At 40.4% G+C, this 21,450-nt stretch overlaps 1 protein-coding gene across 4 annotated transcripts in view; it reads left to right on the top strand.

The window, feature by feature from the left end:
- Positions 1–21,450, top strand: part of plekha6 (pleckstrin homology domain containing, family A member 6) — a 177,984-nt gene that overhangs the window by 118,087 nt on the left and 38,447 nt on the right. For 3 of the 4 annotated variants that reach the window (XM_080462391.1, XM_080462394.1, XM_080462392.1), the window contains 3 exons: positions 11,905–12,086; positions 14,202–14,765; positions 18,241–18,727. In XM_080462391.1, the coding sequence (XP_080318517.1) occupies positions 11,905–12,086; positions 14,202–14,765; positions 18,241–18,727 (1,233 nt within the window). The remainder of the gene's footprint in view (positions 1–11,904; positions 12,087–14,201; positions 14,766–18,240; positions 18,728–21,450) is intronic. The other variant, XM_080462393.1, reaches the window with a different exon arrangement.

Here is a 21,450-nt window from a genome sequence, read left to right as displayed (position 1 = left end):
AAAATACACGGTCAGCGGTCAACAAAATAAAATAAGCAAGAGAAATTTTTCATCCATAGGTTGACAAATTTATAGCCCGAAAGGGTTTAGGCTGATGTTAAACACATATTTAACCTAACCCTATTGACAAATCAAATACAAGATGTAGCATGACCGCATGACATCAGACTCTGAAGTCGAGCATCATAGTTAAATTAAAACATAATAATACATTTTATTTACACAAGTACACACAACATATTACAAATACACATGTATACACAGCATATTATAGCTGTACACAGTATATGCGGTACACCAATTATCCAGTATACATGTACAGTCATACATGTAGGTTAAACATTTGCACATTTGTACCAATAATATAATATATTGTTAGGTATTAGGAAAGGTTTTTCCTATTTATTATTATTCTACTTCTGTTGAGAGGTCAAGATGATTGTTTCCTTATTTAGTTTTTTTTATATATAAAGTAATATTTTTGCATGAGGTAAATTTATCTCTATGTTCCCTTATTAGTTTTCTTGAGGGGTTATTTCTGTATTTTTGCTATATATTATTTTGGTAGGTTTCTTTAAAGCCCGCCTCTCCGCCTATAAATAGGTGGTGTCTGAAGCGCTGATGGCTTCCTCTCTCGCTCACTCCAGTTCGGACTCGCAGTCAAGCGGCTGCCCTCCTCAGCTCTTCCGCCTTCGTCTTGTTTGGGGTTAGGTTAGATCCTTTTTCCCTGGTGGGACCGGAGGTCTTGTTTTCGCTTTTTATTTCTCCTATCAGAATTAGGTTGGGGTTTTCTTTTCTTAGATTGGGTGTTGGTACCGGTTCCTACTTACAGGGTTTGTTGTGTTTTGGCAGCCCACCAGGTATCTGTTCTTTTGGTATTTTATTAGTTTAGGACACGGTGTGGTTATGGGTTTTTGTCGGGTTCCGGTTTTTACTTAACCCGCTTTCTTTTCAGGCTCAACAACTTTTTTTAAAATTAAAACCAACGAGCAAATTAAAAGAAAATTAAGTAAATAAAAATTGTAAAAATCCAAACCATTTCCCTGTGTCCTTCATAATATGTTCCTTCCCTTCTCAGGGTGTAACATATATACAAACACTAATATTTCCCATTAGTATTTATATACTATATTTAGTTTTTGTTATTATTACTATCTTTGATCATATTATTAATATTCCTGGTGTTTATTCTTGAGCAATATATTTTTCTATGACTTAAAGGTTAGTCTTAAAAGTTTTTTTAAAAGTGTGAATTGAACGGGAACATTTTAAAGCATCATCCAGACCATCCCAAAGCTGAACCCCCGTGACAGAAACACATCTACTTTTTAGACGAGTTCTCACATTTGTTTTCTGAAAGCCAGGTCATATGGACTCTCCCTGGGTTTGAACTTCTCCTTGATATGCTCGTGCAGCATGTGGTTATGTGCTTTATACATCACAACTGTAATGTAATTTTTGATTTTTATCGTTTTTGATTAAATAAAAAGAGCATTTGTAGATGATCTCGCAAGATCTCAACTGGAAAAATGATTAACGATCAGTTTTACAACATTTCAGACTATCCTTGTGGCTTGAAAGGTTTGAGAAAGTCTGGCTTCTTTTTGGGATGAATTGGTCAAATGTTGATGTTTTCGCTTGCGCCATCTTTGATATCCCAGGAACCCTTGCGGCAGGTTTCCCCAGATCACATCAGTTAGCAAAAAATAAACACAATTGATGGACATAAATTCTGGTTTGTTTGTAAACATTGACTTTAGTGTGGTAGATTTAAGCAACTGCGGGCTGGAAATTTGTGGAAATGAGTGGTGATGGTATTGTTTTCTTATGTTGGTTTATTCTCTGTGCAGAAGTGATACCTTTTATGGGAAGTACAGTATATTTTAAAGATTCTTTCTGGTAGAGCATCTTTAACCGAGAAAGATCCACAGTGCTCTGTGGCTCTGAGTTCAGCTGCAGGTGGCTGCATGCAGGACATTTTTCTGTTATTCCAGATACTCCTGGGGGTCCAGGAGGGTGGCAAACATCAGTTTTTTGGAGGTCTTGAAATCCTGTAAATAACATAGTCCAGAATCCTGCCATAAAGTTGCTGGTCCAGTCTCATGCACTCTGAGTGCTGGCGGTGCATTCCGTGACCTCTTGAAAAGTGTGTCTTGAAATTGGCTTTAACAATAAATATACATCCAAGTCCCTTTCTTTTCCTCCTTCAGCCATTGTGGGTTGACAAAACCACTATTAATTGAATACAACTTTATATTTGCTTGTGCAGCTTGCTGCAGATACAGTCAGGTAGCAAGTAATATCTGACTATCCAATCAGAAGACATGAATACGCTAGTGTCACCGTACGCCTTCTAGAAAGCCCTGTGGTGCCAACTCAAAACCTGATTTTATGCTGCAGAACTGACTGTGAAGGCCTCAGGCAGAATTCTTTACCCTGACAACAAACCATAACCCCACCGCCACCATGGGCCACAAGTTTTGAGGCTCACTACAGAGAGGAGGTACAGCACCTGACTCAATGGTGTTCAGAAAACAACATGCTTCTGAACACCACCCAAGCCAAGGAGGTCAGTGTGGACTTCAGGAGGACAAGGAAAACCACCCCCCGTCCACTGCACATAAACGGTGAGAGGGTGGAGGTGGTGGACGACATCAAATTTCTGGGACTCCACATCACCAAGGACCTCTTTGGACCGTCAACACATCCCACCTGCTGAAGAAGACACAGCAAAGGCTCTTCTTCCTCAGGATGCTGAAGCCGGCTGGTCTCTCCCCTCAGCTCCTGGTGAACTTCTACAGGAGCACTGTGGAGAGCGTGCTCTGTCAGGGCATCACTGTATGGTACGCCAGCTGCACTGCAGAGAACAGGAAAAACTTGGCTTGTGTTTTGAAGACAGCCCAGAGGATCATTGGAGCTGAGCTTCCTGACCTGATGCTGTTTATGCTGGACGCCTGCAGAGGAGAGCCACCAGGATCTCCAATCGCTTTCCTATCAGGAAAGCGATTCCGCTGCATAAAAACTCGGACTAGCAGACTGAGGAACAGCTTTTTCCCCAAAGCTGTAGCCTCCATCACCCCTCCCCTCACCCGCCCCCCACTCTCACACTCACCAACCTCAGTCACAGACTGAGACATAGAACATTCTACTTTAATCTAAAACTGCCTTCACTTTACATTGTAAATAATACTTGCTGCTGTTTTTATGCACCTTGTGTTCCTACTATGCACCTTACTTCTTACTTCTTATTTATTCTATTTATTCTTTATTCTCTTTTAGCATTTTATATCTTTTTTAGTCAATATCGCTGCTACCGACTGGCTGTCACCAACGAAGTTTTGTTGTTTTTATCACAAAGACAAATAAAGTTCTATTCTATTCTATTCTATTCTATTCTATTCTATCTTTGACCAAAACTGGCAGAGGAAATTCCTGAGGATTGCAATGATGATTCCCAGCTCAAAGACCCTTACACAGTGGAGGAAATATAACAAATAAATTTTTTAAATAAATTTAAATACAAAATGTTGATGATACGATTCTGATACCAGAGCTCTGTTTGCTTTAATATTATTATTATCATTATTGTTGACTTTATATGAGGTTGTAATAAACTCCTCTCTACAGGCAAGTATGCAATGTACAAATGTATGCACATATTCTCTCAAAAGGCAACTTGAGGTTAGTATAAGGTCAGAAAAGGATGCAGTACCAACTGTTTTTGTTCCATTCGGACAATGTGGGGGTCTGTGTGACGTCATCATCTCATAATAAACTAGTTCTATCTTTAAAACCTCAGAATCACTTTAATAATCCCTGGGAAAATTATTTAGCAACGCAGCACAAACAGCAGTGTTTCCAGCTCTAACACAACACAAATGATTGGGACTATTTTCACGGAGTTTTGCGCAGAGTAGGAGGTGTGAATAGACTGCTACAGCGGAGGCGCTGCTCTTCATTGTTTTGATGCCGCAATCAGTGCCATTCTCCTTGGCAAGCTGGCGGTTTAAAATGGTGACGTCTGGCGACAGAGCAACCACCTCGCTGTACAACGGCTTTGCAAACATCCACGTTGCTGTGTTGCTTTGGCATGTTTTGAGCGTAAAATACGTTCAAACAGCGGACATATTGTCATGAAAAGTTGGATAGCCGCAGTGCTACTTCCCTAACCTGCCCGCTGGCTGCAAACTGTGGAATGGATTTCCTGACTCATTACTCCTCGTCTCATTGAGACCCGCCTTCCTTCAGGAAATCCAGTCCACATTTTGCGTCCAGTGAGCAGAGCAGCGGCAGGGAAACACTTGTGGAGTCATTTCAGCAACAGTAAAGCACAGACGAGGCTCATGCATCAGAAATCTCCACAGGTTGGATCAGAAATTACCTATCCATGAATTAGGTTGATATCGGATCGGTCCCATCCCTAAAACCACCAGCCCATTTGGGCAAGGTGGGCAGCTGATTCACTTGCCCGAGTAAAGCTTTTACTAGTCCGGACAAGCCTTAATGTCGAGCCCTGGTAACAAACAGGTCTATGGGTACACTTGTCCTTGTTATTACTGGATTTTCATTTCTTTCATTGCTGCAGTTACAGGAATGCTGTAGCCTCATAGCGGATCAAATTGATTGAATACCCAAATGCTTTGCTTTCAATGTAAGTTACCATGAATGTATGCATACACATAGTTTTTACACATTTAAATACCTATTTACAGAAAGAGAAATTCCGGGACGAGTTTTGAAGATTCAGGTTCACATTGACCAATTATTTTACACATTGACAACTCTCACTTTGGACAGATGGATTGAAATACAGACAGATTTCCAAACACATTAACAAATAGTTTGTGACAATAATGCCCCCATAATTGGTGGACTGCCAGAATGAAGGAATCTGTGAGCCAGCACTCAGGGCATAAAACCCTAGCTTTACAGCTTTGAGTCCTATCAGGGCAGAACTGTAGCAAAAGTCATGTGAAAAAAACCCAGCCAATTGTGAAGCTACTCCACTTAAAACTGGTGAGTTTTCTGTATTTTCAGCATTTGAAGCTGAAAACACTTTTCAACTATAAATAACTTTGTACGAATTGAAAACTCTTTATACACATTGACAAATCCCATTACATGTACAAATTCTAACACAGATAATTTGATTTTTTACACTTTTAAATATCTAATTACAGAAAGACACATTTTGAGACAACTTTTTCAGATTCAGGTTCACATTGACAAATTATTTTACACATTAACAACTCTGACTTTGGACAGACAGATATGTATAGACAAATGTAAATACCTTCCTACGTGCAAACGTGGCTTTAATCATTATGCTTGGACATTGCTTGTGGTGTTGCCCAGTATTTGGATCCAGTATGCGTCCAAAACTTTTTTTGATAAATATAATTGACATTAATAATATAACAAAGGCAATAAAATTTATTCTCTTTGCAGATGACACAAATATTTTCTGTTTGGGGGTAATTTACAGAGGTTACTGGGAATTATTAGTTGTGAAATATGCAAACTGCAAAGGTAGTTTAACATAAATATTAAATATCATTAAACTCAAGTAAAATTTCATTCATGTTATTTGGCTACAGTAAAAGTGTTACATATACACAATTAAAGGTAGATGTTGTGAAAATTGAGAGAGTTCATGAAAGCAATTTTCTTGGTGTTATAATTGATAAACTGTAAATCTCACATAAAATGTGTTCAAAACCAAAAATCAAGTAGCATTTCAATGCTCACTCACTCAATCACTCCACATTTTATACTGTTCACTGGTTTTACCATATCTAAATCACTGTGCAGAAATTTTGGGCAATACATATAAATGTTCACTACAGTCACGATGCTGTCAGCTCCTGCTCCTCCTCCTGCTCTTCCCCTTCCTCCCCCTCCTCCTCCTCTTGCTCTGCTCCCCTCCTCCTCCTCCTCCCCCTCCTGCTGCTCCTCCTCATCCCCCTCTTCCTCCTCCTCCCTCTCCTCTTCCATGAAATGTCAAAAAAAACTTGTATAAATCCTTTAAAACCTCCTTGCTTGGTGGGACCAGATTGGAGCCTCTTGCGGTCGGTTTTGGCCCACGGGCCTTATGTCCTCTGCTGTTACGTGAAAGTGAAACTGAAGTACGTGTGACGTCAAACTCGTCATCCACCCTGTGCGCTAGGCTCCGACCCTCTGCGGGGATGTTCTGGATTGTTACGTTATATTACGTTATGCGCATGGAAATGAGCCCTGAGGGTATTATGGAGGCAATCATGTATCAACCGCAGCCTGAATATTCTAAAAAGCGGGTCCAGTCCAGCTATTTTGGCCGTTTTAGTGATGCTCAGCCTGAAATTTGCCAGGAAAACCACATCTAAATTCCGCACGTCATTCCCTTCGCCATGGACAGGTCAATCATTAAACAGCCTTAACGAGCATAGTGTGTGTGTGTGTGTGTGTGTGTGTGTGTGTGTGTGTGTGTGCGTGCGTGCGTGCGTGCGTGCGTGCGTGCGTGCGTGCGTGCGTGCGTGCGTGTGTGTGTGTGTCTGTGTGTTTGTCCTGTGATGGGCAGAGCATTTGTCAGGATCTCACAGTTAGCTGGGATTGGCTGCAGTGCCCACAACCCCGAACATGATAGAGCTTTATCGAGGATGGAGGGAGTTTATTTTTTTAAAGAAAAAAAATCTGGTTACATGTGTTGGGACCTTCCAAGACCACATTATAGTTGGTTCATTTCTAATGAAACACATTCTTCATTTGTCATGATATAAGGTCAGGATATGTGGAGTCTGACTCTTAGGATTCAGCCTGAGCACCACACCCAGCAGGGGGTCCTGCAGCCACAGCACCCCTATGGAAATCCTCACGTCCTTCCCTTCTCAGGTACACTGCCTGCCCCCATGCTCTCAGCCTGTCATGGATTGGATGGGGCTCTCAGGATTTAACACTTTGAAATGCCCCCGCCTTATCAAAAACCTTTGGAGAGATTCATGTCCCCCTTCTTTGCACCTGCTCTTCTGTAAGGAGGTGAGCTGCTTGGAGCAGCTCATCCTGCTAACACCAAGAGGCCTGCAGCCGAATGTCCTAACTCCTCAAATCTTCTTCTGACCTGACCACGAGGATCAGAACTTCCCCTGAATCAGAGGCCAGCACCCAGCGTCTGATCTCCCATCAACCAGGGAAGACCAACGGGTTCCCTGAGGAAAGACACCTATGGCTGAAAGATCCTTTTTGTGCTTTTCCTTCAACAACCAGGAAAAGCCATCACAGACCAAGCGACCAGCTGCTCAGGTCTGAAAGGGAACAACCAGGGCGCTGCAAAGGCTGCTCCTGAATCACCAGCTTCAGCTTCTTCTTCTCAGCCTGCACAATGCAGCCAACCAAAGTTAGCACAGAGGTACTAACTGCCACAGAAGCCACCAGCTTCCCAGGCCTGGACAACAACCAAACTCCTTCTTTAGAGACATGAAGGACATGGTAACTACTGGATATTTACATGAGATGATTAGTTAAACATGATGCTATGCACAGAACTGTTTACCTTTTGTGAAGAAGTGTTAATTCCATTACTTGTGATTGAGTTGTATTGATAATGACATTAGGAGTAGTAAGCAACCTGTAAACCGAGGGTTTGCATGCTCATCTTTGCTTTATAACTCACAACCCTACACATACCACAACAAAGACAACATCACACATGTAATTGGACACCATCTGACAACTCCAGACGTTTTCCCACATGAACTTGTTTTAGAAATAGAGACACACAGGAAGCAGACGCTAAAGTCCAGCTTCCATGTTCTATTGTTCTCCCAACACATGCCATCTTGTTTAGTAGTTCTGTCCCAGGTCACACACACACTCCCTCCACCTCTCTGTCGCTCTCTCTCTGTCTCTACACGGACGCACACACAAACTCACACCTTATTCCAGATAGACGATTCCCAGATAGACAATTCCCATTTAGACCACTTGTGTAAGTGTATTATTTGTAACATTTCAGTGACCTAGGATTAATAGTAATGTATTTTTACACAATAAAGACACATAGTTCCTTTAAAAACGTAGCTTAACTTAGTTTAGAATCGCGGTGGGGGAGGAAAAAAAAAGCATGTTGGAGTAAAAACATTTAGACGACTTAATATAATAAGTGAATTATTTGTAACATTTCAGGATTAATAGTTATGTATTTTTACACATCAAGACACATAGTTTCAAATCGCGACAAGGAGAGAAAAAAAACAAAGCGTATCGGACTAAAAACATTTAGACGACTCAAGTGAATAATTTGTAACATTCCAGTGACCTAATATGAATAGTAATGTAGTTTTTACACATAAAGACACAGTTTAAAATCGTGGCGGGGGAGTAAGAAAAAAAAGCATGTCCAACTAAAAACATATGTTTTATAAAGAGATAAAGTAGCTCAACAACGGCCGGGGAAAGAAAAAATAAATAAAAAGCCGTTCCCGATGTCAGACTAAAAACACATGTTTTATAAGGACACATACAGTGTCTTCAACAACGGCTGCTTCCCCGCAGCAGTGAACGGCCAACTCGTCCATGGACAGCTGTCGTCAGCTGCGCTGTGAAGTTCCTCTCCGTTGGTTCACTTTTATAATTATTATCAACATATTATTTCCCCATATTTCCACACCATAACTCCGATCTGGAAGAATGAGAGTTGTATAATAAGTTGAGTGAATTTTTATCTAATACTGATCAGATTTTACACATTATGCCAATATTATTAGCAAATTTTAACTTCAGGATAAATATATGTGGCTTCCAGCTGAGCTTTTCATCCAAAGTAATTCCTAGAAATGTATTTATCGCATCGGTCAAAAAATGCATCAAAAAATGCGTCATGAAGATGAAAAAAAACACATAAGTCGCTCGGTGAACGGACAACCTGTCCACGGACAACTTGTCCACAAAAATGCAAACCCAGACAACTCGGCCACGACTATTTTGTTTGAGCATTATTGATTTGAAGGATTGGATTTCAAAGTATATTTGACACATTTGGAAGAATTATTAAGTGTATTTGACACAAAAACACAAGATATTAAGTACATTTGACACAAAAACATAAACATTGGCAGCTGCTCAGAGCGCACCATGCAGCGGCACGGATGCAATCTTCAGAAATACGGTTTTCAGAAATGTATTTCTGTCAGATCGAGATAATGCCGCTTCGTAGCTGACAGCTTTGAGTGATGCGTTCAGGTGCATCACGTAATTCCCCCCTCCGACATGTTAACGAGCTGTTAGCAACATTACAGTCATTAGCGAGTTGGAACATGTACACGGCAGTGCTGAAGTTTCGGGGAGGGGGGGTGTCATGTGGGCAAAGAAGACCATTCTTTGCGTTTGATCTTTGCGAGAAACAAAGCCATATGATACTATGGGGGGGGGGGGGGGGGCATTGTCGTCTAACTAGGAATCGTCTATCTGGGATGACACCAAACAAACACCTCCACACACCAAGCTGTACTTAGAATCTGTGTGGTTTGTTTGTTTTCATTGGAAATAAATATAATTTTTGGAAGAACACTTACTGTCTTATTAATGTGCACGAAGGTGAATGAAAGTTGACCTCTTCTTTTTCAAGAACTCCAAAATCCTTCAAGCTTTACTGTTAATTCTAATTTTTGTAATTAATTTAACTATTAATTTAAATTCAAATGTAATGGTTTAGTATATCTTATGAGACTGGTATAACTGAATTGGCTATCATTTCCTGTTATGGTGGTGCTTCTACTGTATCTGTTACAGATCAGATTAAATTTTCGATAAAATAATTGATAACTGTCTTCGATTATTGTTAATCATTATTGATAGCCAAACTGCCAAAACACTACATAAATGGTACCAAATGATCCTTATGAGGGAAGCAATCCCTTCACGTCTTGGTATACAACCCTAATCCTATTATGTTTACACAATGTGTGAATGACATCATATTTATTCTCAAAGTACCACAAACTGTGAAACAGTTTTAACAATTTTTTTATACTTGATTTATGGAGGTTTGCATAACATGTGAATGGAGCCTCTTCCAAGAAAATAGAATGCTGATAATATTTTATTACTGGAAAGATAATGTTGGTATTAGTCATCCTCTCTCTCTCCTTCCTTTTATTTTTTTCCTCTTTAACTATCTGGCACGAACAAAGAAAGGACAATGAATGAGGGAGGCACCACACACACACACACCCCTCCCTCTGTTGCTAGGCTACTGCTGCTTCTTACCGTACAGTTGCAGCCAATCACAGATCTGTGTTGCTACCAGAGGTGGAGCATCATCGGACTCCACCGTGGAAGGGAATACTCCTGCTTTTCAGTGACATCATTTCCTTGGTGTCATATTACGTTGCTCACCCTCTCCCACACACACACACACACACACACACACACACACACACACACACACACACACACACACACACACGTGTCAAGGTTGAATGAAGAACTTGTGTTTTCTAATAGCATCTCTCCTCATGTCACTGACACAGATGCACACGTACAAGAAAATGAATAATCAATCTTTTAAAAATACTCATATATTTTCATAATCATAACCAAATAGGGAAAAATCTGAGATCAGTTGAATATTATTATTTCTGTGGTTTTAATATATGAACAAAGTGCTGCAGTTTTTAACTTAAGCCTTTCTGCTCATGCTTCCATCTTGTGGTGGACTTCCAAAATTGCTGAGGTCCATACACATCGTATTAGAAATAAAGTATAGTTTATTTATCCCTTTGGGGAAATTCCTTCTCTGAACATTCTATTCATAACCCACAATATATTAAAGGAACAGGAGTAAAGGGGTTGGGGGATGGTGTGTGCATGCGCACGTGTGTTCATGCGTCATTCTCAGAGAGCCACAGTGGTGACCTGTGCGGAAAGCCACAGACTTAATGAACATGTATCATCACATTTGATGCTACTAACACAGAACATTCCTCTAAATGTTGTGTCCTGTCTCTCCCAACCAACTACATCACTGTGAGGTTTACTGACACCGTACTTCCTGCTAAAGGTAATAGTACACAGGTACATTGCTGATGATTTTCCTTCAATGGTAGTGATTATTGATTCTGTTGAAGGTGCATGTGTATGGCTGATGTCTGCATGCTGTTTGGATGGCTGCATGCTTATTGACTGTGATGATGAAACTACGTCAACTGTCATAGCTTGCAACTTTCACTCAATTGCATGTTGGTTTCTAAAGATATATCGTACTGTTGTTATTCACTAGTATTGATGTGTGATGCCGCTGCTGTCCTTTCTGAATGGATACCAAGCATCAAATAAAACATTATTGACACTTTGTGCCCATGTCTCAGGTTAACTTTATATTTAGCTAATAACAGAAAAGACTTACATATTTTTTCACTGTTGTTTTTTCAGCAATAAAAAGCACACAATAAAAAAATCTTTTTTTTTTTTTTTTATCTGAGCTCCAACATTTATCATATGAACTTATCTCAGCTCTGACATGACGATCTGACCTTTAGAAAATGCTTGATGTGGATTCAGATGTTTACTCAACTTTTCTCAATGTTATGTATACATTAGATTAGATTAGATTAGATTAGATTAGATTAGATTAGATTAGATTAGATTAGATTAGATTAGATTAGATCAGGTTTTATTAATCCCACATTCGGTAGTCACAGCAGCAGTTTTACATTGCACAAATAGTTAAAAACAGGATAGTTTCACACAGAGAAGAGAATATGTATATATAAATAGATAACGTAGACACATATATCTAGATCTAGATATATGCATAGAAGTATAGGAGCCCAAGATGGCGAAACAATACATATAGTAGCAGCAGTCATATTTACAATATTTACTGTATTCAGTGTTCATTCCATTAGGTCTCTATGTTGTCTCACCCTGCAGGTGTGTTTGGAAGAGGAGGAGGAAGACGACCACTTGAAGCGTCCCATTGTGTTTTGCATGCAGGCGGAGCACGCTGGAACCAGGACCTACTACTTCAGCACAGACAGCCATGAAGAGCAGATGGAGTGGATCAGAGCCATGAATGGGGCTGCAGAGGTCCACAACGATCAGTTAATACACAGGTGCCCTTAAGACATGCATACTTGTACTCCACATAACTTGTACGCCTCACAATATTGTCCCCAATCTATTTTGATTTGAATGCATCCCACCATGGCAATCAGTATTGCATGTTTAACATGATGAACTATAATCAAACATAGTTAACTTTAATGCCATCTAGTGGAACTAATGGTGTATTGAACCGTATGTTAACAGTCAAAATCACAGGCTGTCACACATATGGCCTGTGGGCCAAACTGCCAGATTGTACAATCCAAAAAATATAATTTCAGAGTGTAAACATTATAAAGAAGACATTTATATCTTTTAAAAAAAAGCAATTGCTGTTCCTGTTTTTGCCACTGTGGTGAATTCTATTGTATGACATGGCACATCAAGATCAAGAACTAAGCAGCTGCAGCAAAACATTTTAGGAAAAATGACTTTTTTGCTTGTAAGCTGACCAAGTTGACTCTGGTCAGCTTCAGTGCATTTAATAAATGGTTGAACCTCCGTTTCCACTTGCTGCTGATCATCCTCTTTTTAACTGTCGAGACAGAACTGCTTTCATTTTTTCATATTTTTAGAATGTCTGATGCCTCTCTTGGGATCATTTCACAGGTTCTATATTGGATTGATCTCCAGTCTCTGTCTGGGTCACACCAGAATGATTTTCCTAATGAATTAGTTCAGTTGTAGATTTACACACTTCCTTAGTGTCATTGTGTTGACACTTCTCGAGTGATGTTGAGTGGTTCAGACCAGTAGAATGACACCATAATAATAATAAATTACCACAAGTTAGGGAGTTGGTCTAAGTGTAAATAAGTATGGTTACATTATAGAATGCCCCAGGGCTAGTTCAGTTGGTAGAGCATGAGTCTCACAGTCTCAAGGTAGTGGGTTCGTGTCCCATGCTGGGCACCACCGTCCCGCGGGCTCACCACCTGCAGTAAAGGGTCGTAATCGGGGCAATGTGATCTGGGTGACAGTGCTTAGACTGTGACCTGGAAACGAATAAGCAGGAGAAAGTGGATGGGACATTATAGAATTTAAATTCCATCAAATTTTACAATTTTGAAAAAAAATGTAATTCACAAAGGAAAAATTAAAGCCGTTTTATTGGTTCCTCGTGCCAAATACAGAGACGTTTCTTAAAAACCATGTCTTCTATTTACTACCAGTATATTCTTCTCATATTTTGCCACTGAAGACTAATCATGCCACAAATGATTGGACTTTCACTTTTTTGTCTATCTCTAGACAGATGTAAAATCTTCGGTCAATTTTCTCTGCAGCAATATCTTTTCAGGCGAATGTCTGATGCTTCTGAAGATGAGCTGACTTCTGCAGCTTTCAACATGTTTTTACACATTCACTCTCACAGTGTGCTAACTTTTGTTACTTTTTACTCTTAGTGAAAGAGTGTGTGTCAGTAGTTTCACCACCTATTATCAAGATCCCACTGAGCAAAGAGTGATTCAAATCTTTAAGACATAATTTCCATACACCCAGAAGACGTCTTCAGGGAAGCCAGAATGAAAGTTTTTTTGTACGTTTTTCCTCGACATTGCATAGACATCATATGAACATACAAACAAGACCTCTGGATGACGTGACACAATGATAAAAAAAATTATGGCCACACCTGGAATCAAACCAAAACCTCAAAAAGAAAAAAGGATTGTGACGAGACAAACAGTGTGCCCTAGATAACATCAATTCATACAATACTCTATTAAGCTTGCTTACAAAATTATTGTCAGAATCAATGTAAACTCGAGAGAGATGTTGGTCCAGAGGATAGGAATCTTGCCTGTCATAAAAGAAGTTTGGGTTTGATTCCAGGTGCGGTCACATTTTTATTTTTATTTTTTCATTGCGTCACGTCATCCTGAGGTCTTGTTTGGACGTTAATATGATATTCAGACAGGACATCCATGCAATGTCCAGGAAAGACATACAAAAAACTTTCATTCTGGCTTCCCTGAAGACGTCTTCCGGAGATATGGAAATTATGTGTTAAAGACACGATTTGGGCCACTGTTGCTCAGTGGGATTACTTTTACTTTCTTTAAAAAACTGTGCTAATGTCTGTTAATTCTAAAACATTGTTTGTTCCCATGTTTTTACAGAAGTAACCAAGACACAGCTGATCTCAGCCACACAATGGTCACCAAGGACCCGGTCCATCAAACACACTCCTCTCTATACAAACAGAGTGAATGTGGTGGTGGGGTGGCCCCCCTTCTTGATATCAACAGCCCTGAAACACCCCAATCCTCCAGTCCTTGCTCCAATCAGGTGGGAACAAAAAGTGATACAAGGCGAGGACACGAAACCAAAGTAGCTGAGGTCCAGCATGATCGAGGGCGATCTGGACCTGAAGACACTGCTCACGTTCATCCCCAACCGAATGGATGGGCCAGCCATGACCCCCTCAATACTGTGTCCCATAACAGCAATAGCAAAGCAAAGCCTTCCCGGAGTCACAGCGGATATCTTTCTGCTGACAAACAATCTCAGACAAACGTTGGAGCGACCCATGATGGCAAGGACCCCTTGGAGCATGTGACGCTGAGAAGGGGTTTCGTACCAAGAACAGTGCCAGAACGAGTTGCACAGAGGAAGAGCTCCATGGCCCAGTTGCAGCAGTGGGTCAACCAGCGGCGGGGAATGAACTTCCAGGACCTGAGCAGGTAAATCACTGGAGAAAAGAGTCTCAATCAATCTTTTGGCTCTACCGTTGCGACACTTGCCATAGGAACTCTGGAGTTTGTTATCCTTTTTTGGTTACGGAGCAACTGTTTCATTTGATTTACAAACTGAAAAGTTGGGTCCATTCAGACTCCTAGATGAGTTGTTCTTCTGCATCACTAGAAAGAAATGCATCACATTAAGTGGCTGACTCACTTCAAAAGACCACTTCATGAAAACTTGTAAATTAACAGCTCTTTGGATTTCATGTAATTCATTCTGATATCTTTTAGCTGCAGCCTAAGTAACAGCTATTCTCCCTGGAGCCTCTACAGCAGGGGTTCTCAATTCCGGGCCTCGAGGGCCAGTGTCCTGCATGTTTTAGGTTTCTCCCAGTTGCAACACACCTGAATCCAATAAGGGGCTCGTTACTTGGCTTTTTCACTAGCTAGACGATGACATCAACATCAGCTCGAGGTGTGCAGAAGCTGGGAGAGAGCAAAAACGTGCAGGGCACCGGCCCTCGAGGCCCGGAATTGAGAACCCCTGCTCTACAGTGAACTACTGGCACATTGTCAGGTCACAATTGTCAACAAAAATATCATCCAGAAGAACAAAAGACTGTTACAAAAGTTATGGTCAGTTCTGTCAATAGCCACACTGAAATCCAACAATACAGCTCCTAGAAATTCTTTACCACCAATTTCTGTATGCCAAGCACCCCTACAGTATTTGGGTCAGAACTGTAGGGGTGGAATGTCTTTTTCTGAAGGCATGTTTGAAATCTGTATTTATTATCTACAATATAAGACAGTATTTGTGTGAATACGATCCACTCCATACATTTTCTTAAGGCAGGCAACAGACAGGTCGACAGGTGCTGTTGCATTCTTGGAATAATCTCTGACGTTTTCCAAGCTTCTGGGTTGACACATTTTTTCAAACTAAAATTGAAGAATGCAAACTGGAGTTTTCTACGAGTTATAATAATTTTGTGTCAATGTTATCCACACCATATGATTTGTCATTGCATTGGAGAAGCAACTTTTCTACATCAGCAGCTCACAGCAACTTCAGTAAACTAAAATTGAAATTTTTTTGTCTTTTATGACATGATCTCTTATGGGATTATTTGATTATATATTACTAACTTGATCTATTTCATACCTAAGTTTGATTATTTTCTTGGAAAAAATAATTTTTGAGATACCTATGCAGCTGTGAGAGAAAGAAGCTTATTTTTCATTGGACAATGTCATGAGTTCCAGTGCATATTAAAGTCTCAAAAAAATTATAGTTCATTAGAATGATCATATACATTATCTAGCATATCACACAAATTATCAAATAACTGGAACTTGCATTAGGTGGCTTGTAACAACAGCCTACTAATAGTGGTTTTAAAGGAGGTATATGTCTGTGCCATTATAATGGGAAATCGAGTGCTGTCCATTTATAATGTCCAATTAATATTTTACAAGTTCACGAAGTCATGCATTAACAGAGTCTGCAATTGTATTGTTTTTGGCCTGGATGTTGTGTTTGAGATATACATTTTTTTGAATGTCTGTCTGCTTCTCCATGGTAAAGTAAGCTGCTCTGCAGGGTTTGCGATTGGTCAGACGCTGCAACGTCTGCCCTTTTTTTGTGATCACAATCGGAATAACCTGTGTTAAAATACAGAGTTAATAACCAGCTTTGTAGTAATGCTTATCAAAGATTGTGCATGGTTGGGTTCGTCAGTCAGGAGAGATATCCCGGGTATGTTAAACCCGTTTTGTAGCACAGGTGTCTGACCTCGCCATTAAACCCACTACGTAAGAAAAACAAAGACAAGTGAACTTCGAATCCCCTTCAATATAGAATTATACACTGGGTTAGAGGTTCCTATCAGTCAGCAGACTCCACTGTTGACCTAACAATGAGATCCAGTCATTGTCATGACCAGAAGCTGGCTACCGCTGCTATCAGCTCCATCAATGGATCAAGTCTAACTAAACTAAGTATGACAGAGAACAACATAAAATGTACGTGAAATGGCGATAGCGCATCTTGCACTCATTCCTTCACTCATTCAGTGAACTCCCTCTGTACCTTCATTGTGTCAAGAATTACTATTGCAACACATCATCAGTAGGGTAAAACTAACCTGTCTCACCTCTAAGACAGTCCTCCAAGATTTTTTGAGGAAGTCCTCCAACTTCACCGTGTCATCAAACAACTTGGATAACTTTACTGTAAAGTAGGGAAGCTGCTGGAGAAAGTAAGAAAGCTAGGGAGCCATTCCGACAAGCCTTTTCCATTGCCGCATAGCAGGATTTACTTTGAACCTTGCAATCTACCATGTGGATCATCAACGCACCATCCTGACTTTTTTATTTATTTATTTTTTGAATTGTTGAAATAAGTAGGTTAATAGTGTAGAAGACAGCAGATAAAACAAATCTGAACACAGGTCAGGTGCTGTATAGTTAGTTTTTTGTGTGTTTCTGTATGTTTTTATTGTGGTTCTGTGTGTATATTTGTGTTTATTTGTGTTTGTGTTTCTGTATACTTATGTGTGTTTCTCTATGTTTGTATTTTTTGCATTACTGTATGTTTCAATAATGTGGCCCTGTTTACACATTTTCAAGTGAAAGCGCAATGTTAGTGAAACGAACACTCTTACTGTATGTTTTCGTTGATAAAACAAGCAGCATATTCAGAGAAAACCCAATTTCTACTACTCCTAAAATACATTGTTATCAAGACATAGAATTTTTAAATGATCATGAAACTATTTGTTTTTACCATGTTAGGACCATTTGTTGATGTAGTAGCTGGATAGTGAGCTGAATTTAAGAGGTTATCAGGGGCCTATACTACGACTCTGGTTTTCTGTACTGCGACACTCGATCACTACTTACTGGGATAAATCACCCTGGTAACTTATTCTGAATGTCTAACCTGCTCAGGAGCAGGTTAGGTTCTGGATAAAGTCACGGATTAACAAGTCGGGTATTTTCTGTCTTTGGGTGCAGCAACATTATTGGTGGATGTGTTTTAATTCTTCATATTTTCGGAGAAAACTGCTCCCCTATGATAAAGTAAGCTGCACTACAGAGTTTCTCCGTGTCTGATTGGAAAGATGCTGCAAACTCCGCCTCTTTCATGTGCACACGCACTGATCCTGAAGGGAAAACTCTAGGTTGAACTCACGAGTTAAAAACCTGCTTCGTGTTAATGCTTGTCACAATCACGAATGCCTGTGTGAGTTAATCAGGTAACATAGAGATAATGTCCTGGGTATGTGTACCCAGAGTCATAGTATAAGTCTATGGTTGTGTCTAAGCGACTTCAACTAATCAACTCAATAACTAACCCACAAAAAAGATTTTACTTTAAATTTGTAATGATTCTGAATTTCTTTTTTTGGATTAAAATGACACAATTTATATACTGATTTGGTTGAAATAATCACTGCCTTTGTCTTTGCAGCCCGACTCATTACTTCCCAGCGAACAGGGGGGTCTCGGCTGACTACTATTCTTATTCTGATGGCTCCCAGTACATGGATGAGTACCCTGTATACCCTGCAGGGGTCCGACCTGACAGCATCTGCTCTGTCTCTGCTCTGGGGGCATATGACCGACACTGGACAGTCAAGAAAAAGCGCTGCTCTTTGAGAGATGGAAGCCATCAGCTGTATGGACCTCACATCCCTCTGGACACATGGGGGTCGCAGTATTATAGTGGAATGGAAACATCAATGAGGCGCCTATCTATCCAGCCCCGATCCAGGTCTGTCCCCAGGTCCCCCTCATCATCATTGGGGGGACATTACTCACCGGTCCCGCCCAACTTCGCCTCACCAGCTCGATCAACCTCGACCCGTTTTGATCAGTTTCCAGGCAGGATGAAGGAGGACCTCATATATGCTGACCCATCCGTTTACAACCTGAGGAGGTCTCTGAGCTCACCCAAGGTGTGTGTGTGTGTGTGTGTGTGTGTGTGTGTGTGTGTGTGTGTGTGTGTGTGTGTGTGTGTGTGTGTGTGTGTGTGTGTGTGTGTGTGTGTGTGTGTGTGTGTGTGTGTGTGTGTGTGTGTGTGTGTGATTCTTTGAGCATAACCTTTGATTTGAATAGAAATGTATGTTAAAAATGAAGACAGAAATTTTCAACATAATTTTGAGTGCAGTTTATATAAGGTAAGATCTGAGAAGCCTTTATAAATCTGTTAAAGACTGTAAATGTCTTTGTGGCACAACTTTATTTTCTGTCTGAGCCTTACTTCTTTCCTTATGAATTATCCTTTTCTCTTCAGTATGACTTTGCTGGTGATAGGAGGTTCTTAAACCAGGGATTATTCCTCCACAGCTACACTGTTTCTCCTTCCATCCATTTCGCTGATACTCCTGACCTAAATTCAAGGAAGTCTGCCATTTTCCTTTCAAAGTAAGATTTTCATCCAAAAAAGTCTCTCACGCAAACGCTATTACCTCTGAGGGCAAATAAATTTGACCCCCTAAAAATGCTCAAATGCTCACCAAATTTGGGATGCTCATAAAGACTGGTGAAATATAGATGAAAATCTAAATGTGCCAAGATGTGCTGTCGATCACCACCTAGAAACCCTAAAACGGCCACATAAAAACACTAAAACGGCTACCACGGCCCGTAGGAATCTCGTAGAGAGATCAAACCAAAACTCAATTGTTCAGCTCACCAAGACCTAAAAATAACGTGCTGATACCCCTGACCTAAATCAAACAGGAAGTCTGCAATTCACCTTTCAAAATAAGATTTGCAAACGCTATCTTCTCTGAGACCAAATATCGAATCGGCTTCGAAACGCTATTGAAGAGACTCTCTTGTTCAATAATTCTGTTCACTTTTTTGATTAGTCGAGCAGTTTAATTTTTGTTAGCTGTCAAAGTTCCGAACGCCAAATCCCTCCGCCTCCCTCCTCTCATTAAAATACATGGGAAAATCAAAATGTCTCCTCAAGAACAGCCGTAATAGAAGACGCTGAACAAGTGGCGACTGTGGCTAAACCGTGACTCTGATCGACAAAAAGAGCAGATCAGAAGTGCAACAAGAACATGCCTAACAAGACGATGTAACACAAGTGGGGAAAATACCATAAAACATGACCTTTTTGACGAGAGCGAGCAATGCTGTCATTTTTTTCGCCCCCGCGATTTCAAGAGACATTTCTCATTGAGTCGGATGGAGCAAAATCGTGCATCTGCGTCAAACCGAGCCTCCGAGTGTCTAAAGTTTACGTCTGAGTGCTTCGAAACCCACACAGACTGAAAGACAACACATTTTCCTCTCAAGAAATAATAATTTTATGAAAATATTTTCCCGAAAACTGGATTCAGAGGACTTGTTTCCAAATATGTGGATATAATCCATCCTCTCTCACACTGGTGACATCATTAACTGCAGGTGTGACTTAAAATTGTTATATCATTTACACCCAGGATTGCGCAATACCATGAAATACATACATAAATTAAAGCTGCAAGCAGCGTTGGTCGGGACCTTGCCCCATGGCCCGTCGGAGTCGGCTCAATAACGGCCTCCGGCCCAATCATGGCCTCTGGCCCCTTTAAATGTTATTTACCTGAAAATCACACAGATTACTCCCCAGGTGTACCTGACCTGGAATGTGGTCTTATCTCACATGCTAATCTGCTAAGCTAACTTGCCTAGCATTAGCATTAATAAGCATGCCACCTCCTTCTCCTCCTCCTCCTGCTCCTCCTCCTGCTCTGTTGTCCTCCTCCTCCTCCTGCTCTGTCCCAGCCCCCTGGACCTTCGGGGTCGGCCCAATCATGGCCCCTTGCCCCTTTAAATGTTATCAACCTGAAAACAGAATTAAGTACATCATTTTTACATGTCCTTAATTCTATTGTCAGTCTTGATGAGTGTGTTTAGTGGGTCAAATTTGGCCTCCAAGCCACCCAAGGCTGCAAAAAAACAATAAGAAACACTACAGGAACAGTAGGTAAAACAGATTGCTATATTAACCTTTAAATTTACACTTCAAAGTTTTTCTTCGTTGTGGTCACAGTGTATGTAATGAAATTGCCTATATTTTGCAAGATCAAACAGTTACTGAAAATTAAGTCCAGTTTCATGAAACATTCTGGTGCAAAATATAATGAAATATCAAAAAAACTTGTAAACTTGTAAAAAACATCCGGTGTTCGGAACTTTGATGGCTAATTTAAAAAAAAAAAATGCTGGACGAGTCAAAAAGTTGAACTGAATTATTGAGCAGGAGACTCTCGTTTAATCTCGTTGAAATATCGTTTAAACTGCGGCGAGGAGGTGGGATTAGGTGTTTGGAACTTTGATGGCAAATAAATACAAAACCGCTCAACGACTGAAAATGATATTCGGGATTATTGAGGAGGAGAGTGTCCTCTATCATTTAATAGGTTTTTGAAGTGGATAGATATTCTCGCTCAGAGGAGCTAGCGTTTGCAAATCTTATTTTGAAAGGCAAATTGCAGACTTCCTGTCAGAATTAGGTCAGGGGTACCAGCACGTGATTTGTAAGGCTTGATGAGACAAACGATTGAGTTTTTGTTTGATCTCCCTACGACATTCCTACGGGCCGTGGTTGCCGTTTAAGTGTTTTTGGTGGCCATTGTAGTGTTTGTCGGTGGAGCGAGAGAGCACATTTTGGCTCTTTGGG

This window comes from Lipophrys pholis, assembly GCF_963383615.2.
Source record: "Lipophrys pholis genome assembly, chromosome: 4".
Lineage (NCBI taxonomy): Eukaryota > Metazoa > Chordata > Actinopteri > Blenniiformes > Blenniidae > Lipophrys > Lipophrys pholis.
The sequence above is the reverse complement of the archived record's forward strand: the minus strand, read 5'-3'. Positions and strand labels throughout refer to the sequence as shown.